Source organism: Bison bison, unplaced genomic scaffold (genome assembly GCF_000754665.1).
Source record: "Bison bison bison isolate TAMUID 2011002044 unplaced genomic scaffold, Bison_UMD1.0 scf7180017864099, whole genome shotgun sequence".
Lineage (NCBI taxonomy): Eukaryota > Metazoa > Chordata > Mammalia > Artiodactyla > Bovidae > Bison > Bison bison.
This window is the reverse complement of record NW_011494671.1, coordinates 794193-805086: the sequence shown is the minus strand read 5'-3', so window position 1 is coordinate 805086 and position 10894 is coordinate 794193. Positions and strand designations below refer to the sequence as shown.

Sequence of the window (10894 nt, the reverse complement as noted above, 5' to 3'; positions counted from 1 at the left end):
ATATCGTTGGGCAGTGCCTGGTCAAGGATGGAACTGCGGGAGCTGCCAAAGGAAGAGCCCCTGCGATGGCTGCAGATGCTCTCGTCCGAGAGGGTGCGGTACAGTGAGCGCCGTGGAGACAGGTTACCATAGAACGAGAACTAGGGGTTCACACGGGGGAGAGAGGAGAACAGACATCAGAAAGCTGGAAGCGTGGAGCTCACCTAACTCGGGTGGGTCCCCAACCTGCCCTGTGGGCATCTCTGAGCTGTCCCCAGGAAGGCGCAGGGCTGCAGCTCAGCGATGTTACACCAGGCACTTGGGTCACAGACGCAAACAAAGGCTTCCTGCAGTTACTGGATTTGAATGTTTTCCTCCTCTGACGTTCTGTGAAATATTACCAGGAATTAGACATGCACAGCTTTATTAATTCTGAAATGTTAAATGGCAGCTCCATTACCATATAGCCACGGCAGCTTCTGGAAATACAGAAGGTTGCCATTCAAGGCAATAGTTATTTGAAACCACACCGACTGCTGGCTTGATTTTAATTAGAAATGACTGCATTTTAATATTAGGTGATTTCTGTACCAATCACCTACATGTGAGCGTCAATCTAATCTAGGTAATAACATCAATTTTTTGAGCAGAGCAGCTTTCTACATCGAACAAAAAGGTTCAAGAAAGACAGTATCAGTCCAGGAAAATCTTATTGTCTATGCACTTTAAAGTAACACTCATAAAAGTTTATTACCATTACTGAAAATTGAGTTATAGTAATCAATCATAATTGGATTTAAAGAAACCATTAAAAGTATTGTTAAATCATAGATGGAGTAAGGAAAATTCATACTAGTGAAGCAAGCAGTCAAAAACTCAAGAAAAATTTAATCAAATCTGAGTTTCTAACTCATATTCTGAACCACATTCCTTATTCCTTTTGCATCAATACTAGTAAAAGCCAGAAAGTTTGCATCAAGCAAATATAGAAACGGCTATTTACGTTTGTCAATGCAGCCACAAGGCTAAAAATATTTCTATTGTATGTGTTCCTTCCATTCTGTCGACGCTGTCCAACTGATGAATGGGAACCAGAGTGTGTATGAACTACAAAGTTTACACCATGAAAAGAAGGCAGTTTGTCTTAGAAGAAAAAAAGAAAAATGTCAAGGAGAAGTTCGTTCCTATTAAAAGAAAAGGCATTTGCATTTTTGGTACAACAGCCTGCACCCAAGCTCATACAGTACCATATACGTGATTGGATACAAGTTAAAAAAAAAGAAAAAAAAAGACTCATTCTGTTGAATTCTGCTGGGATTCCCTCTTCACACACGACCAGCAGGCTCTTCAGAACTCGATTACAGACCCATTAGATTAAAGCAGCTTTGAGGTAGCATCTCATTAGACTGTTACTCTCAGAACACAATTAGGTTAATTGCAGCATTGTTTTATTGTAGGGAAGAGAGGGAGCACGAAGACTTGCTGTTTATCCTGATCACAGTCAAGACGGCAGTGCCTGACTTTTTTCTTTTCATTTGGACAAGAGAGTGCTGAATTAGCAGGGAGAAGGCTGCACTCCATTGCTCACTGCCGCCAAATACTTATGGGCACATCACATATCACCATTCGGGCCCTCAGGTACTTGCCAAAAGAGGAGACTGGGCTAGACTGCCTGTGAGTTCCTTTTCGTACCTTCCACACATTAACCAAGAGGCTTGAGGGACTGTAACAATGAGTGACAACGCTAAAGCGAGTAAGGACACTAGGTGATCTGATGGTAGCAACAGGCGGCAGAGTACGTAACTCCTGCCCATTTGTGGGACAGGATGACAACGCAGCAGGATGGCTTAGAGAACCCACCCTTGGTACAGTTCTGGAGCAAAAAAGTCAGGTGGTGTGAGTTTTAACAGCTCTTGTTTCTGACTACCCGTCACGGGTCCTGTGCGAGGCTGGTTCTTATGTCCGCTATAAGCCTGTAAATTCTGCAGTACACTTATCATTGCCTCCTTTTTGCAGAGGACAACATTTGGCCAAGAAGTTAAGTCACATGTACAAAATCACATGGCTAAAAAATAAAAAAGCAAATCACAGAGCCAATGTACAAAATGACATGGTGAAAAGGAAAAAGCAAAATGAAAAAAGACACGCCACATGGCCGACTGTCCTCGCAGCTAAGAAGTGAGGCCATGCCTGCCTGCTTGGAGCTCCCTCTATCCATCCAAAAGTCTCCCTTCCTGACCTCTCGCAGCCTTACTCCGCTTCCTGGTGGAATAACAGTGTGAAAATGGCCTTGGGAGTCCTGGCGTCTCTTTAGGCATTTCCTTAGTGTTTCTGGTAACTTCAAAGCTACACAAAAGTCACTGACCTTCCTCCTCCCCTCCTCCACCGAGGGGCTGTCGGGAAGCATCAGTTTCAGAAAGTCTTCTTTCGAGAGCACGTGCTGAGTTTCTGAGACAGCATCTCCCACCACTGCTTGCTGCTGAGCTGCCGAGGACAGCAGGTCCATCTCGCTGTACAGCCTGGGAGGAAATTAAGATAGGTCATCGGCATATGTAAAGCGCCTGTACCCTTACGGACTAAAATCCATTCTCTACCTTCAACCACCACATTCACACACAGACACACACCCAGCTCTTAATTATTGAGCGAGTTCACTTTAGCCACATCTCCTCTGGATCCCCATGCTATCTCACATGTATGAAATGAGCTCAACAGCAGAGTTAGGGTTCTGAATAATTCAGAGACAAATCAGATCCCCAAAGCCCTGAATGAGAAAACAGAGTCAACTTTTCAAACAAGGCTGTGTGTTCCCTTTCCTAATCTGTATCAGAAAACACAGTTTCAATAATTCATCAGAGATTATCCTGTGTTCTTTGAAGGAAGCCTGATGCTTCTCAGGAAATTGAGAAAGCCTTTCTCTTGTGGCTGGACAAACACACCCCACCGCCCATCCAGCAACACAGAGCGCAGGACTCTGGGGAACTTGACACTGAAGAGTAATCGATCTGGGCACATGCCAAGCATTTTTATTATCAGCAATTTCACAGAGCCGCTTCAATAACTAAAGAAGCTGTCTCCCTTATCAGTGTATAGAAATGTATTTATGGACAACAAAAGACTATCTAGCTGAATTACTGTTTTTGCTGCTTTTCCAGGGAAAAAACTGGGGAGTTATTTTTTAAAAGCTTTGGTCTGAAACATTGCTGAAGACATGGTGAGTATAGAACCAGGGGCTGGACTGTCAGCAGAGATGGATGGGCCACGTGACCCAGAAATGTGATGCTGGTCCAGGGAGGCAGGCCACAGAGGATGACCTGTGTCACCGTCCTGTGTCACAGAGGTGACCCTATTTCTAACGCAAGGCTATTACGTCACAGGGGAATGGCTTGCTGAGAAGTTATCAGGGTATGACACACACAGACATGCTCAAAATTAAGAACTATTTATCTGAAATTGCTACAGCTCTTGCTTTGTTCTTGAGTTAGGTGCGGCGTCCCAAACTTTTTGGCTCTGGAAGCACCAGCAATGCTGATGACATGAATATAGCGACTGGGGCAGAAACTATAAAAATCTCTAAATGTGACTGAAGATCTGGTTGGCTTGCAGGATGGCAGGGCATGAAGATGGAGCTAAAAAAGAACCCAAGACCCGGGGGGATAGGGGTTCTGCGCAAAAGCCATGTGGGAAAACAGACCCTAGAGTTTTTGTGAAGAGGGCTTCAGATGTGCGCAGCTGTGGGCCCTGAGATTTGGGGTGGAGGCATGCAAGAGCTCCAGGCCCTATTTACTCTGGGAAAGACACAGGGGAGAAAAACCCAAACCCAGGTCTTCCCATTAACTGCTAAATGAAAATGTAATACCTAGAGTTGCTGATACATGTACTCTCCCAGTTTCCCCATGTTTTTGAATAAAATTGCTAGCGTTTTCTGCTAACTTAAGTGCCTTTATTAAAATTACCAAACGATATGTCAGAGAGTGGGCTTCCCAGGTGCTGCAGTGAAATAACACATCTGTAAACTGCCTATGAAATACTGCCGTTAGTAACTGCTACACTTTCTCTCCTCCCTGAGATGGGGTATTCTTGAAAACGGGACGTCGGATGTAATTAGCTTTGTATCTCTAATGCCTAGTGTAATTCTCCACGTGGGTAAACCCAGCATGGTGGTGACCACTACCATGTATCTAGAGTATTCTCGGGACATTGAGGGTCTGCAGATGGTATGAGCTGCACTGTGCTCAAGGCACACGTTCACGGCTGCTTAATAATGAGCCAGGAAGCAGCTCTCGTTTGCTGCACTTTAAAACATGCTGCTGCTGCTACGTTGCTTCAGTCCGACTCTGCGACCCCATAGACGGCAGCCCACCAGGCCCCACCGTCCCTGGGATTCTCCAGGCAAGAACATTGGAGTGGGTTGCCGTTTCCTTCTCCAATGCATAAAAGTGAAAAGTGAAAGTGAAATCACTCAGTCGTGTCTGACTCTTAGCGACCCCATGGACTGCAGCCTACCAGGCTCCTCCGTCCATGGGATTTTCCAGGCAAGAGTACTGGAGTGGGGTGCCATATTAACAAAAATAATCAACAAGGGTCTACCTGTAATATGACTTTGTTATTTAGCTGCTAAGTCACGTCCAACTCTTTTGTGACCCTATGGACTATAGCCCGCCGGGCTCCTCTGTCTGTGGGATTCTCCAGGCAAGAATACTGGAGTGGGTTGCTATTTCCTTCTCTAGGAGATCTGGCCAACGCAAGAATTGAACCCGAGTTTCCTGTGTCTCCTGCATTGGTAGGTGTGTTCTTTACCACTGAGCCACCAGGGAAGCCCCAGAATATAACTTTATGGGCAATTTCTGCATCATGAGAAACTTCAAGGGGGCACAACTTATTTATATTTTGTGTACACTGAGACACGAATATTTGCTAGTTCTCAGAGGGACACACATGATGCTGGCTGATCTTTTTTAAAGTATATCTTTCAGTGATTTGGTAACACATTATTTTGACAAATCTCAATACAGTTGGCAAGTCCTGGAGGACCACAGTCATGATACATTACCATGTCTGCGTGAGATGGACGGTACATCTGACAGGATGAGCAGGGCCCGTGAGAAAAGCCTTGAGGAGGCCTGGGTTCGAGTCCCAGCACCCAGCTGGTGTGATGAGGAGAAACAACCCCTCTGCCCTCCAGAGACACGAACCCCTCACTCACAATACTCCCCATGCTGGCTCTATTTTATGAAGTCAGTGCTGCTAAACGAGTGTTACAATGCACCAATGCTGAGGCTCTCTAGGGAGAAATGTCCAAGTGGGTTCCTTCACCCTTTCCTGGCTCTTCAAGGAGACCCTTAGGGAAGATACAGCCCCTCAATGATGTGCAGAGAACTTCTACAAATAACTGGTGGAACACAGGAGCCTCAGAACGGACCCCTGTGAAGCATCGGAAGAGTATCAGACAGAAGTACCAATGTGACCCCAGGAACATGTGTTCATAAAATGTGGTCATCTCTAAAAAATTTCTTTCTAAACAACTTCTTTGCAATTACTGGCATGATGGGTTTTTCCTGAAAAAAAAAAAAAAAAGAAAAAGACTGCATATTCAATTTTCATTTTATTTTAAATTCCTATTATTTTTAAAAAAATGAGTGATATGATGATCTTTTACTTATCTATGTTTTGATGCATGGCATGTGAGATTCTCCAACCAGGGATCAACCTCTGCCTCTTGCATTGGTAGCATGGAATCTTACCTTCCGGACCACCAGGGAAGTCCTCTATGTTCAAGTTTAGCATTAAAATTAATTTTAATTTAGAAGGCAATATCATGCTAGACATATTTAAAAAGTGGGGTCATTTCTTAAGGGAAATAGTGATCCTAGCTCATGGGCTAAACTTAAGATCTAGAAGAGCTCTCTGAAGATAGCTGTAGATCTCGTGCACCGTTCACGCTGATGCCACAAGCCGACACAGCAAAAGACTGATGTCATCATTTAGTGCATGTGAAGGTTAATTTTTAAGGCTGTCCTTTAAAAATGTGAGCTTCCCTGATAGCTCAGTTGATAAAGAATCCACCTGCAATGCAGCAGACCCTGGTTCGATTCCTGGGTTGGGAAGATCCGCTAGAAAAGGGATAGGCTACCCACTCCAGTATTCTTGGGCTTCCCTTGTGGCTCAGCTGGTAAAGAATCTGCCTGCAATGCAGGAGACCTGGGTTCGAAGATCCCCTGGAGAAGGGAAAGGCTACCCACTCCAGTATTCTGGACTGAAGAATTCCATGGACTGTATAGTCCATGGGGTCCCAAGGAGTTGGACACGACTGAGCAACTTCCACTTTTTTCACATCAAAGAATAAGCAAATCACCAGCTACTATAAATGGCCCTGACCAGCCTTGACTTGCATTCTCAAAATGTGATTGCTTTGTCTCTTCAAAGACATGGAAGTTTTCACACATGTTACGGAACTGGTTATTAGTAATTTTTATCTTTTCTTTTTTCCAACAGATACAAAACATCCCTCCCTACTTGCCCCCACAAATGTGACAGCTGAAAGGGAAATCAAAGTCATGTTAAAATTCGGGGGAATAGAGACTTTTCTGTAAGGCTAGGGTTAAGAATGCACCTTGCAATTCAGGGGACATGGGTTCTATCCCTGACTGGGAAACTTAAGATCCCACATGCCTCAGGGCAACCAAGCCTGAGGGCAGCAAAACTGACCCTGCATGCTCCAACTGGAGAGTCCATGCGTCTCAACGAAAGATCCCGGGCGCTCAGCTAAGACCTGATGCAGCCAAATCAATCATTTGATTAATTAACTTTTAAAAAATTAGGTGGGATTTTTTTCTTTCGTGCTATCACACAACATCTTTGGAGACGGTAATGGCAACCCACTCCAGTACTCTTGTCTGGAAAATCCCATGGATGGAGGAGCCTGGTAGGCTGCAGTCCATGGGGTCGCTAAGAGTTGGGCACAACTGAGCGACTTCACTTTCACTTTTCACTTTCATGCATTGGAGAAGGAAATGGCAACCCACTCCAGTGTTCCTGCCTGGAGAATCTCAGGGACAGAGGAGCCTGGTGGGCTGCCGTCTATGGGGTCGCCCAGAGTCGGACACTACTGAAGTGACTTAGCAGCAGCAGCAATAACACCTTTAGGAAACACACAGGCTTTGTGGGAATTCACACTGTCCTTGACCGTAGTTATTTACAGGATCTATACTCACACCACGGGCTTCTCTGGTGGCTCAGACGGTAAAGAACCTGCCTGCAATGCAGGAGACCTGAGTTGAGTCCCTGGGTTGGGAAGACTCCCTGGAGAAGGGCATGGCAACCAACTCCAGTATTCTTGCCTGGGGAATCCCATGGACAGAGTAGCCTGGCAGACTGCAGTCCGTGGGGTCACAAAAGAGTCAGACATGACTGAAACGACTTAGCAAGCATACTCAGACCATCACTAGCACACAACCCTGATTTTTCTATTGCAGACAGATTTTTGAATATAAAAATGAGGAATAGAGATCTGTTTTAAAGTTACATGAGAATATCAAGGAAAGAGAGGACTTTTCAAGGCAAACATAAATGCCAACATTTCAAGAGTTTTACAAAGACATTTCTCAATTATTCTGTTTGAGAAGATTTGTTTCTACTGGGGAAAAAATACATTAGCTTAGTCCACGCCCCAGACACCCAAGGCTGCCACCAGATACCACCTTACCCCTGACACTCAGCCACTTCAGGCTCCTCAGGTGGTGGGCTGTCTTCCGACTTCTCCCAGCCGATGATGTATTTGTTCACTGCCCCCTGCCTGAGGTAGGCCTTGGACATGGACCCCGGGGCCTGCTGACCACTGCCGTGAGACACGATGTAGACTTTGGACGTATCCAGAGACCCGCTGCTTTTCGAACAGTGAGCCGAGGGGCTTCCTGAATGGTGTGAGCCACTGGGGAGACAGACAGACCGAAGCTGTGATACGATCCGATCTCAGCAGTGGGCACGTTACCAACCTTGGAGCCACCATGACTCCTGTCCTCTGTGAGCAAAACTGGGCAGGTGTGGCTGTCTCTCTGCTGAGCCTTTCTTTCCACAGGCTGAGGATGTTCATGTGCAAAACTATACGCCTGTGGCCAGAAGGATGTTCCAAGCACAATTAGGAGAAATCTAATAGAAAAATGGGCGCCACACCGATGCCTCCAAAGAAAAGAAACTCCAATGGTAAATAAACATAAGAGAAGGGGCTCAACCCAGGGAAACGCCCGTGCAAACCATAGCAGGGTATCAGGCATGTTCTCCAGATTGGCAAAAATGGGACAGTCTGATGATGAGTGCCCAGTGTTCACCAGGATGTGGGGCAGCGACTCCTCCCACTGCTGGTGGGAGTGAGAGTGGCAGACAGTTTGGAAAGCAGTCTAGGCATTACCTGTAAAGGTGGGCAGCTGCTTAGCCTATGAGCCAGCAGTTCTTCTCCTAAGCGCACACCCGGGCCAAGCCTCTGCATGGGTGTGGCTGGAAACAGGCAACGGAAGTGCTGACAGAAGCACTGATTCGAACAGCTCCCCCACAGAGGCATCGGCACTGAACGGAGGGTCAATTAGCAAACATGGGTGAGGAAACTCCAGGGAAACACCAGGAAGGACTGGGCAGAGGCTGTGGACAATTGGGGTGAACTTCCCAAACAAAGTGGAAAAAGGAGCAGGTCACACAGAAAGGATCAAGCACGGCTCCATTTTTAAAGTGAGTTCATAAACAGGTGAAACTGAAGGATATGTTGTTCAGGAATGTACGAATCCGTAGTGAAATGTAGAGAAAAGCGAGGGGGATGGTCATTGCCAAAGCCAGGCCAGGGGCCACCTTGAGGGGGAAGAGAAGGGCTTGTGACCGGACAATACTCGGGGATCCTGACACAGTAGAGTCGATTCCTCAATCCAGTGTGGGTATATGGATGCTTGCTGTATTACTGTGTGATATGAAATAATATTCAAAAGACAAAATCCCTAAAAACAACTTAAAGGTCAGCTGAAGCCAGAAGGACTAATGACTCCCATGGGCTGTATGACCATCCCTAGAAATATAAAAACCTAAAGATCTTTTTTTTTTAAATTCAGGAAAATCAAGATTCTAATGTTTTATGAAAAATAAGTAAGAACAGAGATCAGGAATCATTTTATGAAGTCATAAATGTTTCAGTTACAGTTCTAACATCAGTGTTTGGGAAGGCAGGTGAGCATCGCTTTCAGAAACCCTGACACACAGGTGTGCCTCAAGGGTTCTGGAGCCAGACTGCTGTCACAACAGGGAGACCCTGGACTCGTTTACTAAGCTCAGCTTTCTGATCTGTAAAACGCATACAAGGCCTGTCCAGTGGTTAAGACTTCACCTTCCAATGCAGGGGGTGTGGGTTGATCCTTGGTTGGGGTGCTATGATCTCACGCATCTTGGGGCCAAGAAAATAAAACATAACATAGAAGCAATATTGTAGCAAATTCAATAAAAACTTTTTAAATGGTCCGCATCAAAAAAATAAAAACTTTAAAAGCAAAACAAAACAAAAAAACCTGATAAATACTCTTGACCTCAGAGAATTGCTCCGAAGATTTTTCTGAATTAATATTAGTGAAGTAAATGCCGTTAATTTGCTTTTTAGAGTGGTGCATCAAAGAATTATTCACAAGTTCTTGCCATTGGGAGAATTTACCACAGGGTTCCTCACATGATAGCCCCTAGATAAAATAAAATCTTATTCTGAAATCAAACCTGTATACAAAGCAAGGATCATTCAATGACGGAAGCTAAAAAAAAGTCTAATATTAAAAATGATTTTGAAATGGCCTTTTTATAAAGGCTCTGAAGGTAAAACAAAACTCAATAAAATAACCCATCTTTGGGTCTTTGTATGTTGGAAACATGGTGGCATTTGAAAAATTATCACACAAAACAAAACAAATAAAACACTGCATCTATTTGCTCCTCTGAATCACTTGGTTCCTGGTGGTAAGTCTGGTGTCCCTCAGTAGGATGGTGGCGGTGGCGGCGGTGGTGTAGTCACTCAGTCATGTCCAACTCTTTGTGACCCCATGGATTACAGTCTGCCAGGTTCCTCTGTCCATGGGATTCTCCAGGCAAGAATACTGGAGTGGGTTGCCATTTCCTCCTCCAGGGGATATTCCTGAACCAGGAATCGAACCCAGGTCTCCTGCATTGCAGGCAGATTCTTTACCACCTGAGCTACAAGGGAAGCCCCCGAGGCTCCCTCAATTTGGGGTCCAGGTCCGTGCCCTGGGAAAGATGTTGTACTGCCGTCCCCTGACCCAAGGTAACCTAAGCAACAGGCAAGGAAGGTTGCATATTGTCACCCTGCTTATTTAACTTATATGCAGAGTACATCATGAGAAACGCTGGACTGGAAGAAACACAAGCTGGAATCAAGATTGCCGGGAGAAATACCAATAACCTCAGATATGCAGATGACACCACCCTTATGGCAGAAAGTGAACAGAAACTAAAAAGCCTCTTGATGAAAGTGAAAGTGGAGAGTGAAAAAGTTGGCTTAAAGCTCAACATTCAGAAAACGAAGATCATGGCATCCGGTCCCACCACTTCATGGGAAATAGATGGGGAAACAGTGGAAACAGTGTCAGACTTTATTTTTGGGGGCTCCAAAATCACTGCAGATGGTGACTGCAGCCATGAAATTAAAAGACGCTTATTCCTTGGAAGAAAAGTTACGACCAACCTAGATAGCATATTCAAAAGCAGAGACATTGCTTTGCCAACAAATGTCCGTCTAATCAAGGCTACGGTTTTTCCTGTGGTCATGTATGGATGTGAGAGTTGGACTGTGAAGAAGGCTGAGTGCTGAAGAATTGATGCTTTTGAACTGTGGTGTTGGAGAAGACTCCTTGGACTGCAAGGAGATCCAACCCTGTCT

At 45.2% G+C, this 10894-nt stretch overlaps 1 protein-coding gene across 1 annotated transcript in view; it reads right to left on the bottom strand.

Annotated features, from left to right (window-relative positions):
* SIPA1L2 (signal-induced proliferation-associated 1 like 2) overlaps nt 1-10894 on the bottom strand; it is a 182007-nt gene that overhangs the window by 26993 nt on the left and 144120 nt on the right. Inside the window, exons 15-17 of the mRNA XM_010838598.1 lie at nt 7685-7909; nt 2345-2498; nt 1-140 (exon numbers count right to left, since the gene is read on the bottom strand). Of these exons, the coding sequence (XP_010836900.1) occupies nt 1-140; nt 2345-2498; nt 7685-7909 (519 nt within the window). The remainder of the gene's footprint in view (nt 141-2344; nt 2499-7684; nt 7910-10894) is intronic.